Genomic DNA, 18,471 nt, shown 5'->3' with positions numbered 1-18,471 from the left:
TCCGAGCTACTAGACGGCGCTCGAGCTCGAGATACTTCTGATGAAGTGCTTCCGGTGGTTTGACGACGGAGATTAAAGCAACGGAAGTTAGCAGCTGATGTTAGCGGCGTTTCAGTGAAAGCGAATAACTGGATTTAAGAGTTTGTTGTTGTTAAAAGAAACGTCAACATGTCGGACGAAAGGGCTGAGAGATCAGATGGGAAAATGGTGAAGATGGAAATTGACTACAGCGCGACTGTAGACCAGCGGCTGCCCGAGTGCGAGAAATTAGCTAAAGTGAGTGTGACGGTTTGAGCAGTGCGGCTGAGTCATGATACAGCAACACCGATTATTAGCTCTCACAGCTCTCTCTTCTCTTTATTCTATACTGCGTCCTGTTTTCAGTTTATATAAACATTATTACAAACTTAATACAGCTAAATGATCCTATATATTTACATTTTAGGGTAAATACCGTAGAGTATACTAGCTTAATGCTAATGCTAGCTAAACCTCAGCTTGTTAGCAAGCCGAATAAACCCGTAATGTAACGACTGTAGCAGAAGAAAGAAAACGAAAATAACTCTTATATTTTTATAATAAAAATTAGGCAACAAAAACCAAATGTGTCCGATATTTGCTTGTGTTTTGCGACATATGTTAGATAATTGAACTTTTAAAAATATTAATAAAGCTGCTGTTTATGATGTGATCTTTCTTTCTCTCTCTCTCGCTCTCTTTCTTTCTCTCTCTCTCTCTCTCTCTCTCTCTCTCTCTCTCTCTCTCTCTCTCTCTTTCTTTTTTTCTTTTTCTCTCTCCCTGTCTGTCTCTCGGGTGGTCTGTCTGTCTGTCTGTCTCTCGGGTGGTCTGTCTGTCTGTCTCTCTCTCTCTCGGGTGGTCTGTCTGTCTCTCTCTCTCTCGGGTGGTCTGTCTGTCTGTCTCTCTCTCTCTCGGGTGGTCTGTCTGTCTGTCTCTCTCTCTCTCGGGTGGTCTGTCTGTCTGTCTCTCTCTCTCTCGGGTGGTCTGTCTGTCTGTCTCTCTCTCTCGGGTGGTCTGTCTGTCTCTCTCTCTCTCGGGTGGCCTGTCTGTCTCTCTCTCTCTCGGGTGGTCTGTCTGTCTGTCTCTCTCTCTCTCGGGTGGTCTGTCTGTCTGTCTCTCTCTCTCGGGTGGTCTGTCTGTCTCTCTCTCTCTCGGGTGGCCTGTCTGTCTCTCTCTCTCTCGGGTGGCCTGTCTGTCTCTCTCTCTCTCGGGTGGCCTGTCTGTCTCTCTCTCTCTCGGGTGGTCTGTCTGTCTCTCTCTCTCTCGGGTGGTCTGTCTGTCTCTCTCTCTCTCGGGTGGCCTGTCTGTCTCTCTCTCTCTCGGGTGGCCTGTCTGTCTCTCTCTCTCTCTCTCTCGGGTGGCCTGTCTGTCTCTCTCTCTCTCTCGGGTGGTCTGTCTGTCTCTCTCTCTCTCGGGTGGTCTGTCTGTCTCTCTCTCTCTCGGGTGGCCTGTCTGTCTCTCTCTCTCTCGGGTGGTCTGTCTGTCTCTCTCTCTCTCGGGTGGTCTGTCTCTCTCTCTCTCTCTTGGGTGGTCTGTCTGTCTCTCTCTCTCTCGGGTGGTCTGTCTCTCTCTCTCTCTCGGGTGGTCTGTCTGTCTCTCTCTCTCTCTCTTGGGTGGTCTGTCTGTCTGTCTCTCTCGGGTGGTCTGTCTGTCTCTCTATCGGGTGGTCTGTCTGTCTGTCTCTTTTGGGTGGTCTGTCTTTCTCTTTCTCTTGGGTGGTCTGTCTCTCTCACACACACAGTCTCTCTTACCTTTTTTGCGGCCCAACTTTCTCTCTTTTTCTGCTGTCTGTCTCTCTCTCTTTCTTGTGGCCTCTTGCTGTCTCTCTTTTTTTTTTATACAGTCTATCTCTTTCTCGTGGTCTCTCTCTTGCAATCTTTCTCTGTCTTTTTACCAAGAAACCAGAAGGTATAATCTTCTTTGTCCTGAAGATTTCATAAGCTGGGAAAGTTGAACTGTTTTGAACTGCTTAATATTCAGTATCTGTCTCCTAATCAGTATTAGTAAGTTTTATTTTGTTAATAAACACGTGTATTATTTGTTTTAGACTATGTATTAGAACAAGTGCATTACTATTAACCTATCGTTCATGCTACGGCTGGAGCAGATGTCTGAGGGTGCTTTTTTAAGCATATAACCATGCTGTGGTATTGATTGAAACCTTTATTGCCCCGAAGGGAATTTGTTTTGCACTCAAGGAAGCCACATTAACATCCAACAACATTACAAACATAGAAGACACAAATGTGGATATCACCATGATCTGACCAGTTGTAATTGAGACTGATGGCAAATTGGCAATAATGCTGTAAACTATATTATAAAGTCTGCTTGACATTTCTGTAAGTATCCACTTCAAACCATGCCAAGTTGTCTGGTAAAGATTTTTTTAGAGGTTCATTGAGGAGGTTGCATTGTTACCTTGGTTCAGAAAAACTCACTGCAAAATTCACCTCTTACCGTAACCCCGTGTGTGCAGGAAGGGCGGCTTCAGGAAGCTGTCGAGAATCTTCTGTCTCTGGAGAAGCAAACCAGGACGGTCAGTCTAAATATTTTAATAATTTTTAATAATTTCATGTGCATAATTAACTTAGTTTTGCTTGTCTGCAATATGACAAAAACACACCCAGAATAAGCCCTTTATTTGAACATGGATTTCTTTCCAGGCTTCGGACATGGTGTCCACATCCAGGATCTTGGTGGCCATCGTGCAGATGTGCTACGAGGCAAAAGACTGGGACGCTCTCAACGAGAACATCATGTTGTTATCGAAGAGGCGCAGTCAGCTGAAGCAGGTGAGATTTACTGCACACGAGCTTGGTTAGGAGCTTGTGTTCCAGGAGAGTCAATAAGGTATAATTCTTTAAATAAATGATGAATTTATTCGATTATTGCATTTTCGCTAATACTTCAGTGCTCGTGGTTTCTTTGCAGGCTGTGGCCAAGATGGTGCAGGAGTGTTACAAGTACGTGGACACTGCCAGTGACCTGACTGTCAAACTGAGGCTCATCGACACTCTCAGAACCGTTACTGCCGGAAAGGTCGGTCCTTCATCCAGGCTCCAGGCTTCTCCTAATGAAAACTAATGTTGTAATAATCTTTTGTGTTGTCCTGTCCAGATTTATGTTGAGATCGAGCGTGCGAGACTCACGAAGACGCTGGCCGGCATTAAAGAGCAGAGCGGTGAGATTAAAGAAGCTGCGTCCATTCTGCAGGAGCTGCAGGTGAGTTTTTGGGCTTTCTATTACTTCTTGTTATTAAGCTTTATTAGTCAATAAATCTACAAATAAATCAGTTACAATCATTAGCCCAGTTCCAACTGTAATTTCTATGTAGTATGAAATAAATACATTTCTATGTAGTAGGCTAAATAGTGTAAGTAACAAAAAGACACTCCGATGGTCAAGACATTTTACAAACATCTTTTAAATTAGTATTTTGCTAAAGCTAGCAGCATCACATTACATAGATTGACCGAGAAGGTTGCTTTTGTTTAGTAAAACCGATTACTTTACTACTGTATTACTACTGCAGTGTATAGTATGTCATTTGGGACACGGCTAAAGTTTCAGGTATAGATTTAGTTCCCTAATGTGCAAACCAAGAAAAAAAAAATCCCCTGAGAGAACGTGAGGAAGAAATCCTAAGAGCAAGCTGTTTGTGGACAAAACCATCACAAAGTAAACAATTATCATTCTAGTACAGTACAAGTTACTGATGTCATCAAACAGCATGATAAAGGTTCGTGTCGCAATAATTGCAACCTGTTAACGCACACATGCCCACACACCCTGCAGCCTAATGTAATGTGTAGATCTTCTTCTGTATAACTGTCGATTTGATTAAGATAGTGTTTTGTTTTCGCTGAATTAGTGACGCACACGCATAAAACCGTAACCTCTGCCTTTCCCTCGCAGGTGGAAACGTACGGCTCTATGGAGAAGAAAGAGAAGGTGGAGTTCATCTTGGAGCAGATGAGGCTGTGTATAGCTGTTAAAGACTACATCCGAACCCAGATCATCAGCAAGAAGATCAACACCAAATTCTTTAAGGAGGAAGGCACTGAGGTGAGAGCTGAGACGCCCACGCGATTACAACACGGTGTAAAAGTGAAGAGCACACTGAAGGTGTGACGGGAGCACGCTGGTGACCGTTTACCTCTGCTTCAGTATAGATTGAATTCAGTTTCTTTTCTTTCAAATACATTTCTTGGATTCCAATCAGCAAAATACTATACAGCACTGTTAGGTAGGTTAGTTATGTATTAGGTCACTTATATAAATATAGGAGCTCAAGTGGTTAAGGCTCTGGGTTGTTGATTGAAGGATCAGGGTTCAAGGCCCAGCACTGCCAAGCTGCAGCTTGTTCTAAGGGGTGCTGCTCTACAGGCGCTGTATCGTAGCCAACCCCGACCTCATAAGTTAGGATATTCGAAGAAAAGAATTCCACTCTGCTGTAATGCATATGCGGCGATAATAAAGGCTTCAATGCCCCCATTCATTTATTCATTCATATGTGTACACACACACACACACACACTAAACAGGCATAACGTTATGACAGGTGAAGTGAATAACACTGATTATCTCTGGGATATTTCAGGCAGCAAGTGAACATTTTGTCCTTAATTTTGTAGGGATTTGAGTGAGTTTGAAAATGGCCAACTTGTGGCTAGACGACTGGGTCAGAGCATCTCCAAGACTACAGCTGTTTTAGGGGGTCCCCTGTCTGGAGTGGTCAGTATCTATCAAAAGTAGTCCAAGGAAGGAACAGTGGTGAATTGGTGACAGGGACGTAGGCGGCCAAGGCTCACTGATGCACGTGGGGAGCCAAGGCTGACCCGTGTGATCCGATCCAACAAACGTGCTAATGTTGCACAAATGTTAATGCTGGTTCTGATGGAAAGGTGTCAGAATAAAAAGTGCATCACAGTTTGTTGCGTACGAGGCAGCATAGCAGCAGACTAGACAGTGTGCCCATGTTGACCCCGTTTACTGATGAAAGTGGTCATGTGAGCATCAGAACTGGACCACAGAGAGAAGAGTGTGCTTTTGTGTGTATATGTGTGTGTGTGTGTTTGTGTGTGTGTATATGTACACACACACACATACCCACATTAACTGAGTATTTCTTGCCTGTAATATTTTTCTTGTGATTTATGAAAGACTATTATTTTTTTCTTTTTTTCCGTTCCCAACCTGTCTCGCTGTATTGTTCTTAGGAGTCGAAACTGAAGTACTACAATCTGATGATTCAAGTGGATCAGCATGAAGGCTCTTACCTCTCCATATGCAAACACTACCGGGCCATTTACGACACCCCCTGCATCCTGGAGGACAGCTCCAAGTGGCAGCAGGTAATTCATTACAGCTGCAATCAGGAGCTCTTTCAGTCTGGCAGTACTGTTATGTGCAGTACAACTTCATAGACCAAGAGCAGCAGCTAGAATAATTTAACTGAAACGTATGACATTGTAAATTATATGGATTTATGAAAGGATTACTTTAGGTAGCTTTAATTAATCTCTTGAGCAGAGATTCATTTTACACACAGTCTTTCCTCTCCACTATGTGTTGTGTTCCAGGCCCTGAAGAGTGTGGTGCTCTACGTGGTTCTGTCTCCGTACGACAACGAACAGTCCGATCTGGTCCATCGGATCAGCACAGACAAGAAACTGGAAGAAATTCCTAAATACAAGTAAATGTGGCATTTGTCATTATTCTCAGACATAGGGACATTTCGTTTTAGAAAATGATCAGTCCTTTCTTTCTGAAACATTTTTTTCTCTCAATTACTGCACATTTAAGATACAAAGTTGGGAACAGCGGACGCCTACGTGTTCGTCGTCCGTTTGCTAAAAAAAGCTGTCTTTTTCCTGCAGGGACCTCCTGAAGCAGTTCACTACCATGGAGCTGATGCGCTGGTCCTCACTGGTGGAGGATTATGGGAAAGAGCTACGTGATGGCTCTCCTGACAGCCCTGCCACTGACGTCTTCACCCACACCGAGGAGGGAGAAAAGAGATGGCAGGACCTGAAAAACCGAGTGGTAGAGCATGTAAGTTGTAGCAATTTTTCTTTAATAGATGCAACTCGTAATGCTTGAATTAATAAGAAGTCAAATAGTGCGGGACTGATGCCATTGCCACAACAAAGTGAATTATTTTTGATGAACAGCCTTCACTGAGGTGTTTATTCCTAGTTACAGTCTTTATCAAAGAAACTAAAACATGACTTATAGTCTGGAAACTGTTCGACTTTTCTCATTGCAGTCATAAATATCTGCTGCTTTCGATCTCTTTTAGAACATAAGAATTATGGCTAAGTATTACACACGAATCATGATGAAAAGGATGGCTGACCTTCTCGACCTTTCCATCGATGTAAGTTCTGCTATGGATTTTTTTTTATTTTATTTTTATTAAATCTTTGTCAAAATGTGCTTTTATTTTTAGTCTCTTAAAAAAAACCCTTAAGTGTATGTTTTAAACAGATTTTTAAAGAAGTACAAAATTTAGCGTTTGAAACAATTGCTTCCTGAGAGTTTGTAATTATTCGAAAAAAGGTAAGTTTTAAAAAAAAAAAAAAACACGATATCCACCGATCTCTTTCTATAATAACAGCTGATTTCCAGGTACTTGGATGGCAGATTATTTTTAGTTTCGTACTTTAGTACTTATGTAAAACTCTATTCTCGTTTTCCTACAAATCCCATTCATCCGCTCTCTGTAGGAGTCCGAGGCGTTCCTGTCTAATCTGGTGGTGAACAAGACCATCTACGCCAAAGTGGACCGTCTGGCAGGCATCATCAACTTCCAGAGGCCCAAAGACCCCAACGACTTGCTGAACGACTGGTCCCATAAACTCAACTCCCTCATGTCTCTCGTCAACAAAACCACACACCTCATCGCCAAGGAGGAAATGATCCATAACCTGCAGTAACCGCTGTCTTCAGCTCGGGATCAGATTATACAGCTGGCTCAGTTGGACAGAATTTCTTTTTTGCAGTAAAAAAAAAAAAAACCCACTTTGTTAGGAATCTCTGTCAGTAAAAAACATGATCTTTATTCCCACATCCTTTGGCTGTTGCTTCATTGGTATTGGGTTTGTTGTTTAGACAGTCTGGACTCGTCTTCACTGTAAACTGCTGATCAGAGGGAATGTAGACAAATCTGATCTCGGATGTTTGGTTTTCCGAGTGCAGGTAAAACCAGGGTCGTGGTATTGGTACAGGAATAATAAAATGTTTGGAAAATGACAGAAATCTGCATTGCTGTATACAATTGATGGTCCATGGCTAATAACTTTTTTTTTTTTTTTTTGAGTGTTTTGCAAAGTACACATTAAATCGTTCTTTTGAAGACGGTGTTTATTTCTTTGTAACTTTACAAAAAATTTTCTTGCTTATGTACAGCTCTACTTTATTTGGAACATTCATGCAGTTAAATAATCAGACCATCAATATGGTAAAATCTCACCGGAGTAAAATAGACGCTAACTGACACATTAGCACCAGAATCACCTTCAGTCTATCGATTAAAGTTTCAGTCAGGATTACAAATGGATTACAGGATTACAAACTTAGTCTTGTACATTATACTTAGTCACTGTACTTAGTCTTTGTACATTTATTTGCGGTGTAAAATGTTTTCAGTCTTAAAAATACCTGGGGCTTTTAACAGTACATGATGGGCTTCAAGCCCTCAAAGCCCCAACCTTGCAACGTCACTGATATCAGACATTCAAAATCCTGGATGGGCTGCTGTATGAAACTTGTATGTGAATTTAACGTCAGTGTTTTTTTTTTTTTCTTTCTTTCTTTCAGAAATTGTCACTAGAGGGCACTGAAATATAAGTATTTTATTCTGGACTGAAAAGTGTTTTTAGGATTTATGACTATCAATGTCTGCAGCACTTACTGCCAGGCAAGACATTTTTATTAAGTAAAAGTAATCATTATTATTAAGTCAATTCATCACACATTTATTTTTTATTTTAGGTTTCAGCTGTAATGATTTAGCTCCCTTTTGCTATTCTAAGAACTTTTTAACCTACTTTCACCTACATAGTTTTTCAACTAATTTTTGGAGTGTGGCTGTGGGGTTGAGGTCAAGACCAGGTAGCTTGAGGTAGTTCTTCCACACCATCCTTGGCAAAAACCTTGCTTTATGTAAAGGTGGATTGTTATGTTGGAACCAGTTTGAGTCTCTTTCTATCAGTGAAAAGAGATTGCAATTATACAGCGTATAAATCAACCTGTACAACCTGAAATTTAGGGAAAAAAAAACAGATATATGTTTGATAGTCTGGTGTCCATATACATTTGGTCAAACAGTGACTCAAACATATCATAAAATTGTTTCTTTTTTTTCTTTTCTTTTTTTTAGGGAAAAGACCCATTTCACAGTCACATCATGCCAGACTGTATATCCCTTACACATATATTATACTTTCTAGAGTGGAAACACGAACCAACATTATTATCGTATTTATCTTATTTAATAACTTTAGTCTGTGTTTCACTCAAAACCCTCTCCAGTGATTCTGACTCTGATTCTGACGGTTTGTACAATTGTGTTAAGACAAAACGTTCCACAGTAAAATAAAATGTGTTTCATTCTCTCTATCTGTCTTTGTGAAGAATAACACCATGTCCAAGCCTTAAGGTGCTGCTGAAATGCTTTTGAGCCCTAAGCAGCTTTTATTACACGATTTAAGTCACACTTTTCAACCCAAGTGCTTTAATAAAACAGAAATCTTTGAATTTGTGTTCTTCTAGAGAAAGAAATCAGAAGTTATATGCACAATATAAGAGGTCTGCCACAGATTTGCATGTAATATGCTGGTTTGGTAATTACTGTAGCAATATTTTACTGATATTGCATGAGGATGAAGCACGTAAATAAACACCGTGCAGCAATCTGTAAATGTTTTATTGTGTGCTGTAATCAGCTGTTTAAATCTCACATGCTCCAGATGACTTTTACCACATGGTTTGCATGAATCGCAGCAGTTACAAAGGAACTGAAATAAAGAAACTAAATAATAAAACAGTAAATATGCAAAAAAAAAAATAAATAAAAATTGAGAGAAAGAATAAAATAATAACAGCAGAAGAGAAATGTGTAGAATAAATATACGATATTTAAAAAAAATTCTAAAATACAAAAGCAACATAACAAACAAGACATTATGGTGAGGAGAATTTGCAAAAAGATGTTAGTGCAATTAATAAATAGTACATTTATTAAATTAATTAATAACTAAAATGGTACTAACCATGATGAGTGATCTGTTTGGATTTTAATCTAGATTTTAAAACATTCCCTGTAATAACAAACCTGTATTGTAATATTCATACACTATGACATAAATATAATAATATATATCATATAATAAGTGCGGGAGGCACGGTGGCTTAGTGGTTAGCACGTTCGCCTCACACCTCCAGGGTTGGAGGTTCGATTCCCGCCTCCGCCTTGTGTGTGTGGAGTTTGCATGTTCTCCCCGTGCCTCGGGGGTTTCCTCCGGGTACTCCGGTTTCCTCCCCCGGTCCAAAGACATGCATGGTAGGTTGATTGGCATCTCTGGAAAATTGTCCGTAGTGTGTGATTGCGTGAGTGAATGAGAGTGTATCCTGCCTTGATGCCCGATGATGCCTGAGATAGGCACAGGCACCCCGTGACCCGAGGTAGTTCGGATAAGTGGTAGAAAATGAGAGAGTGAGAGTATAATAAGTGCTCTAAAAAAATGAAAAAAAAAAATCATACAGCTGCAAAAACGCAAAAAATATAAAAATGGCTACCATAATATCAGGAAAGCGGTGCTGGTACTAACTGTGTTTTAATCCTTACATACTGAACATAAAAAGATCCACACTTTGTCTGTGTGTTCAGTTATTGATTGATATTTCATAAATGATAAGAATCAAAAATGTCTGTAATGTGATTTTTATTTTACACTTTTTCAGATTTGCCGCACTTTATTGACGGTCCCTAACAATTCCTAGACACAAAGCATGGCATGTTATTAAGAAACCTTAAAATGCAACGTCACAAATCATGCAGATGCGTCACAAAAGTTACAGCTTTACCTCTCGATTTTTTACACATATATTTATTGTTCAGCATTGGCTATACAAGTCTCTTTGTTTACATTTACATTTACGGCATTTAGCAGACACCCTTATCCAGAGTGACTTACAACTGAGGGTTAAGGGCCTTGCTCAGGGGCCCAGCAGTGGCAGCTTAGTGGACCTGGGGTTCAAACCCATGACCTTCCGATCAGTAGCCCAACACCTTAACCACTGAGCTACCACATCCTTGTTACTATAGCAACAACAATGTAATAGAAGGAGTATATTGTCAGAGCTGCTGTTATAGAAAATTAATCAACTTCATTTGACCAGTCAGAACAGAGTATTGAGAAATTTGTACCAGCTCCGATTGTCTTCTGTGCCATGAAGATTGAGATGAGGCTGATCCTGTGAGGATCCTGAGGCATCTAGAGATGTTCCAGCTCCAGTTAGACTCTGCTATACTAAAGAGGAGATGCAACTCCATGTGGTCTTTAAGGACAACAATCTCCTCATCAATACAACATTTGTCAGACTGTATATTTATAATCACACCCTCCAGTGTCACCCATATGAAGATGAGGTTCCCCTTTGTGTCTGGTTTCTCTCAAGGTTTCTTCCTTTACCATTCAGGGGAGTTTTTCCTCGCTACAGTCACATAAGACTTGCTCATCAGGGATAAATACAAACACATTTAAATATATTTAATATTAATCTTGAATTGGGGGGCACGGTGGCTTAGTGGTTAGCACGTTCGCCTCACACCTGCAGGGTTGGGGGTTCGATTCCCGCCTCCGCCTTGTGTGTGTGGAGTTTGCATGTTCTCCCCGTGCCTCGGGGGTTTCCTCCGGGTACTCCGGTTTCCTCCCCCGGTCCAAAGACATGCATGGTAGGTTGATTGGCATCTCTGGAAAATTGTCCGTAGTGTGTGATTGTGTGAGTGAATGAGAGTGTGTGTGTGTGTGCCCTGTGATGGGTTGGCACTCCGTCCAGGGTGTATCCTGCCTTGATGCCCAATGACGCCTGAGATAGGCACAGGCTCCCCGTGACCCGAGGTAGTTCGGATAAGCGGTAGAAGATGAATGAATATATAATCTTGAATTTCTGTATTATATTAATCTTTATATTAACATTTTGTTTTATGTTTATGTTCTGGAAAGCTGCTTTGAGACGATATCCATTGCTAAAAGCACTATACAGATCAATTTGAATTGAATTAACGTGTAATTATTCTGTTATTATTTCTTTCTCAATTCCCTTTTTGTTTCTCTCTTGCTTTGTGTGAGTTGTGTGAGTGCCAGTCTGAGATAAAGGCAGAAAGAGAAGCTGAAGTGAAAGTGAGGATAAGCTTATCACTGCTTAATAATGCATAGCATGGAGCTGACCTCGGGGGAAATGCCTGGAATGGAAATGTGCTTGAAAATTGAAATTTGTTTGTGATCTATAGGAGAGCTGAAACACCTGCTGCTTCACAAACATGCGACTCTTTATCTCTCCCTATAGTTTCTGTGTATCCCTCAGCCTCTCTGCCTCAAGTCACTGTGAGAGCCAGGGGATTGAATTCTAGCATTAATGATACGAATTCTTTCCTTTGTTTTCTTTGAATTCTTTTTTTTTCTTTTTTTACTTTGTTCTTCATTATACAGTGTAAAAATAATGAAGACATTAGATGTTTTAGATGTTTTATATTTTAAATTTGTATATATATATATAATTAAAAATAATGAAGACATTAGATGATATATATATCTTCATTATTTTTACACTATATAATGCAGAACAAAGTAATATATATATATTTATATATATATATATATATATATATATATATATATATATATATATATATATATATATATATATTTATGTATTTAAATAAATAATACATATATTTTACACATATTATAGAAATATTATTATATATTAAAATAAATTAAAAATATATTAACAAAATGAATGTGAGCTAGCTAGTGAGTGTAGCTTCTTTGGCATTTAAAAGGAAATAATTATTTTATATATTTGATATATAAAATAATATTTGGATATGTTGTTTCACTTACTCTATTTTAATATCTTAATTTCAGAAACATTTATGTTAAAGTATTTTCCATGTAGCAGCGGTATGAAAGCACCAGTAGTAAATCACATGCATTTGAAAATGTCCTGCTTATTCTCCCTTCCTGCTTTCAAACCAATTTTGAATGTGATTTGTCACTCGTGACCTCATCTGGATGGTTGTCACCTAGGAAGGCCACGGTAAGGCCCTAATCTTTATAGACAAGCGCCAAAGGTTAATCCGGCTCTTTCTGGTTGGCCGTCCTAATCATCTTGAAGAAATTGAGGACCCAACCTTGAAATTTGTACCCGATCTGGATTCCGCCAGCACGACGTAAGCTGTGACGGAAAACTGCAGCCACCTATGGCCTTGGATATTGTTTGAAAGATTTTGTAGATATTAGTTGTTATTACATGATAAATCATAAAATCAGGCATTCGGGAAACATGCTTGTATGTATTGTGGCTTTCATCAGAATTGCAGCCAGGTTTGTATTGTTCTCTTCTCAGCTGAGATTTAAATCTTTCACAAACTCTCACAGACAGTTACTCGGCTCGGCCCAAAAGAGAGCCAGTGCTGACAGATCTGAAACGAATGGCTTCTTATACTGATGCTTTATGAAGTCGTCTCTCTATGGAGTGAATTATAAACTGTCTCATATCATATTGCAGGGAGAAAAAAAAAACACAACAAAAACTTTTGTTGTTCAGAAGGACGGAATTGTTTTATTTTTTGGGGGAAAAAAAAAGACTAAAGGAAGGAATGATGCAGTCTTTAAATACAATCTTTTTATTTATTTATTTTTTTAGATTTTTCTTTATGAAAGTTTTTAATCTATTCAGATCCATACAGATCCATATATATATATATATATATATATATATATATATATATATATATATATATATATATATATATATATATATATAAAATATAATAATATAAATATATTTGACATCCCCAAGTGCACGGGCGGGCACACACACACACACACACACACACACACACACACACACACACACACAGACCAGATAAGGACAGTGAGATACCTTTTGTCCCTCTGAGATATAAACAATGCCACTATACTCTGTATTATATGACTCTGTATACTGTATTCACTTTTCCAGGTAAATAAAGTTGCAAAAGACCTTGTGTTTTCACTCAGGAAAACTCATTTTAGCCATGAAAGATCATTTAGAGGCGCATCTATTTAGAAAGGTCTTACTCAGATCTCGTAGCTATCATTGTTCTGCTAATCTTAAACAGACAATCCAATCTAATATTCCTCCTGTAACTAATGGATGATGCTTGAAGCCACTTCATATATTGGATTACACTGTAATAGCTCAAAAAGCAAATGAAATCAGAGGAAAACCTCAAACATACATAATCATATTGATGCATGACAGCTAGCTAACGAAATGCAGGATGGGAAACGGTAACATTCATCATAATTCAAGTGACGTCAAAAGTCAAATGAAGTCATTCAGGTTATTTTTGGAAGAAAAGAAACTTTTGTACAAGTAGGTGGATGTACATTTTTTCATTAACTTGGAATTAATTTCTAAGCTTGTCTGTCACCGGGTTGTCAAATAATTTGATCAATTCATTTCGGTTCACCTATTAAGTCACTTGTTTCAGTTTCATCAAAAATTGGGTCTACCGTTGATTTCCTTTGAACACTTGCCTTTCTTCTAGCTTATCACTTACTGTTTGTCTTGTTTCTGGTGCGTTTACTGTGTTAGTTATGTGCTGTTGTATTCTCTGGGTTGGATTATTGAACCCTTTATTGTTTTTTTTTAACCTTCCAAACCTTGCCTTGACTGTATTTGATTAATCTGTATAATGATAATAATAATACATTTTATTTAAAGGTGCCTTTCTGAACACTCACCGTAGGTCACCGTACAAAAACAAAAAAATAACAAAACTATTAAGATGAGATAATTACATAGCGATACAATTTGGACCAGTTGTACAGATTATGGTGTAGAATAAGCTAAACTAAACAGATGAGTTTTGAGTTGAGATTTAAATAATGAGAGAGAATCAATAATACGGAGTTCAGATTGGAAGTGAGCCCCAGAGCTGAGGTGCAGAGTAACTGAAAGCTCTATTCCCTATAGTTACAAGACGGACAGAGGGAACAATGAAATGTGTGGAAAATGAGTGGTGTTGGAGTATGGAGAAGATCGAGAAGATATGAAGGTGCAAAATTGTGGATAGCTTTAAATGTTAAAAGAAGAATTTTGTACTTCATTCATTCATCTTCTACCGCTTATCCGAACTACCTCGGGTCACGGGGAGCCTGTGCCTATCTCAGGCGTCATTGGGCATCAAGGCAGGATACACCCTGGACAGAGTGCCAACCCATCGCAGGGCACACACACTCTCATTTACTCACACAATCACACACTACGGACAATTTTCCAGAGATGCCAATCAACCTACCATGCATGTCTTTGGACCGGGGGAGGAAACCGGACTACCCAGAGGAAACCCCTGAGGCACGGGGAGAACATGCAAACTCCACACACACAAGGCGAGGCGGGAATCGAGCCCCCAACCCTGGAGGTGTGAGGCGAACTTGCTAACCACTAAGCCACCGTGCCCATCGAGAAGATATGAAGGTGCAAAATTGTGGATAGCTTTAAATGTTAAAAGAAGAATTTTGTACTTCATTCATTCATCATCTGCCGCTTATCCGAACTACCTCTGGTGAGGCGAACGTGTGAGGCGTGTGAGGCGAATGTGCTAACCACTAAGCCACCGAGCCCCCAGAATTTTGTACTTAATATGGAAAATAATGGGAAGCCAGCGTAGCTGTTGCAAAACAGGTTTAATATGATGAATAGAGGGGGTACGAGTGATAATGCGGGCAAAAGAATTTTGAACGAGTTGCAGCTTATGAAATGTTTTGTGAGGGAGCCCAATAAGAAGGGAATTAAAATATATGGCTAATAAGAAAGAAATCCTGTGTGAAATCCCCCTGTTGAACTGTGTGTTCCACTAATATGTCACAGTTCAAAATGAACAGTTTGGATATGTTGTAAAAGTACGAGATTTCCTTTGGGAAAAAAATGTTTACTGAGCCAGTGGGAGATGCCAGATGGGTACCTCAGGGTACCACACACACACACACACACACGGTGAACTAAATTACTAATGGTTAAACTCACAGAATTTGAAATTGACCTAAACCTCCATCTTTAGAGAACTTTTTTCCTAAAGATGGAAAGAACTTTTTTTAAAAATCCGCATTTGTTAATAATTGGTACATATGATATTAGCCTAATATCAATATTATTGTATTATAGATTAATCATTTGGCTCAGAAAGATTGAAGAATTTCTGGTATAGCTTTTAATTATGATGAGCGATAACCGTACGCATACACAAATATTAAATAAATGTTAAAATTGTTCTATAAACAGACTCCATTTTTAAAAAATAGCTGACTGGAAAAAAAAACACAAAACCAAAGGTACTTCAACTAATGTTGGTAACTAAGCTTCAACTATAATCACAGTTTTAATGCTGATGTTTGTCTCGTCCCGTCGTGACGTTATTTTGCTTGCAAATTTGTACTCAAAAACCAAATCGTAACTAAATAATCTTTGTTATTAGTAAATATTATTAAACCAGCAGGACGTTGATTATTTTCCTATTGGAACTTTATTCCTCTTGTACCTCAAATTGCCAGCATTTTCATTTTTCAACCGTTATCATTTATTAAAGAATGACACGTCACACGTTAAAATAATCTACGAAATAAGTAGGTTTCTGTTATCACTTACATTTTAGCAACCATAAACATGGCCTTCTCACAGCAGTCTCCAGTCTTTTTTTTTCTTTCTTATAATTTTGTGTGTGATTGTGTGAGTGAATGAGAGTGTGTGTGTGCCCTGTGATGGGTTGGCACTCCGTCCAGGGTGTATCCTGCCTTGATGCCCGATGATGCCTGAGATAGGCACAGGCTCCCCGTGACCCGAGGTAGTTCGGATAAGCGGTAGAAGATGAATGAATGAATGAATAATTTATCCTGGGAAGCCATTTCATCTTGAAACCTTTTTGAAAACTTCAGCTCTTTGACTTTACAAACCACTGACAGTAGGGACCTCTTCTAATATTGTAAAATAAGCATCTCCTTACAAAAAACATACACAATATTGTGTGTTTGTGGAGAGGTTTGTGGGTGTTGGACTACCGATCGTAAAGACATGAGTTCAGGCCCTTTATGCTGCTGCCACTAGGCCCTTGAGCAAAGCCCATAAACCCTCAATTGCTCAGGTGTATATAATGAGATAAAAAAGTTGTTCTGGATAAGGATGTCTGCCAAATGCTGTGAATGTAATGTAATGGAGAGTTTGCTGTCTGTTTTTGTGCTGTTATGATTTCTAAACACTTTCTGATCAGTGAGAATCGAGACCTCAACAGCGCTGTGGTATAAAAGTATTCAGAATTCTGATCAGCATTAAAGCATTAAAACTCTGTATGGAAGCTAATCATCAGGAGTAGAAGTTCGATTCTAATTCTGCATGCTCTGTTCATTCTGCTCATGACAACTAATGGGGCTTTCTTCCAATTTAGAGATGCCCCATGCTGCCAAGAAACCATGCAGATGCCAGATTGACTGGAATGTTCCATTATCCCCAGGGAGACATTTTGCCACTAATCCATGGGGCTTCCTCAGATTAACTGAATGGTAAAGAAGTACACCGGCATTTAAACTTCCTATCAGAGTGCTAAAATTTACGGGTGCCAAAAATTTCAAAGATTATAATATTATTCTAGTCATTTTGTTTTACTAATAATGGACCATATTTTTGACTAAAAATCAACAGGTCCATATTTTTTTCTTTCATTTTTTTCGTGACTTACTGCCCATAAGAGAACCCTAAGAGACATGGGCACAATAGGGCACCATTAATGGTGCAGTAATACCATTCAGCATTTTTCTCAGTAAACATATGTCTAAAGGTGCTGTTGACATGAAATTTTCAGCAGATGTCGGTAACAACACGAGAAACCCGTACATTCAAAGAAAACAAAAGGAATGAATTCAGAAATTAAGTTATGTGTAATAAAATAGGATGAGTAATCAATGATTGAATACGTAATGAGAACAGCTACTGAATATATTCATTCATTCATTCGTTCATTCATTCATTCATTCATTCATCTTCTACCGCTTATCCGAACTACCTCGGGTCATGAGGAGCCTGTGCCTATCTCAGGCGTCATCGGGCATCAAGGCAGGATACACCTTGGACGGAGTGCCAATCCATCGCAGGGCACACACACACACACTCTCATTCACTCACACAATCACACACTACGGACAATTTTCCAGAGATGCCAATCAACCTACCATGCATGTCTTTGGACCGGGGGAGGAAACCGGAGTACCCAGAGGAAACCCCTGAGGCACGGGGAGAACATGCAAACTCCACACACACAAGGTGGAGGCGAGAATCGAACCCCCAAACCTGGAGGTGTGAGGTGAACGTGCTAACCACTAAGGCACCGTGCCCCCAGCTACTAAATATAAGGAAATTATTTTCATCATATACTCATTCATTCATTCATTCATTTATATCCATCCTCCAGGGTGCCTCTTATTTCTTTGTTTGAAATGGCTTTTACTCCTGTAGTGCTTGTTTCAGATATAAGGGAGAAAGAAAGATGAATGAATATCCACCTGCTCTATAAGTGCTAAAATAAAAACTGACATTGTTCATATATTTACATCTGGATGTAAATAACCCGTAAAATGGAACAATTAACATTGTAGGTGTGCTGTTCTTCCCTGGAAATAGATTTTGTCATTACTTTGCTAATTCAATCGCCAAGGGTCATTTGTGGTGGACGTTCAGTGCTAAAACATCTGAAGGCTCTATTTTTGTTGCATTTGGTGAAAACACTTTAGTGCAGATTTCACATGCAAAAAAAGTCCACGTTGTAAGAAATGACAGAATTCTGCCTTTTGTTCATGAGCCCCATTCAGACCTGCCCAAGCTTTATAACCGTTATGTAATTTAATCATCATAGCAAAATACATCTGTTCCAGGACAACATTAACAGCTGCTCTCAGACTTTACTTCTTCACCAGGTGGCTTATTACCTCGAGCAACTTTCATTGATTATAGTATTAGAACAGGGTTTCAGACGCTCATTATGGTAGAGCACATAACCTCATTAACATTAAAAACATCAAGTCATGATTCAAACAGTATTAAAGGTCTGATGTTTGAACGTTCTAAATTTCTGATCCCAAGGTATTTCTACGTGCTTTGAGAATGTGATGAAGACTTTCCTATCTT

The 18,471-nt window shown here is 39.2% G+C and overlaps 1 protein-coding gene across 1 annotated transcript; it reads left to right on the top strand.

The window, feature by feature from the left end:
- The first annotated feature begins 31 nt into the window (after positions 1-31).
- Positions 32-8,641, top strand: psmd12 (proteasome 26S subunit, non-ATPase 12). The gene is made up of 11 exons (XM_060868708.1): positions 32-276; positions 2,498-2,557; positions 2,685-2,813; positions 2,953-3,060; positions 3,139-3,243; positions 3,937-4,086; positions 5,241-5,375; positions 5,604-5,716; positions 5,901-6,075; positions 6,323-6,400; positions 6,750-8,641. The coding sequence occupies exons 1-11, from the start codon at positions 169-171 to the stop codon at positions 6,957-6,959; spliced, it is 1,371 nt and encodes a 456-aa protein (XP_060724691.1). The 5' UTR covers positions 32-168; the 3' UTR covers positions 6,960-8,641.
- The last annotated feature ends 9,830 nt before the right edge of the window (positions 8,642-18,471 follow it).

The sequence above is a fragment of the Tachysurus vachellii genome, chromosome 4 (genome assembly GCF_030014155.1).
Source record: "Tachysurus vachellii isolate PV-2020 chromosome 4, HZAU_Pvac_v1, whole genome shotgun sequence".
Classification (NCBI taxonomy): Eukaryota; Metazoa; Chordata; class Actinopteri; order Siluriformes; family Bagridae; genus Tachysurus; species Tachysurus vachellii.
This window is presented reverse-complemented; position numbering and strand designations above follow the sequence as displayed.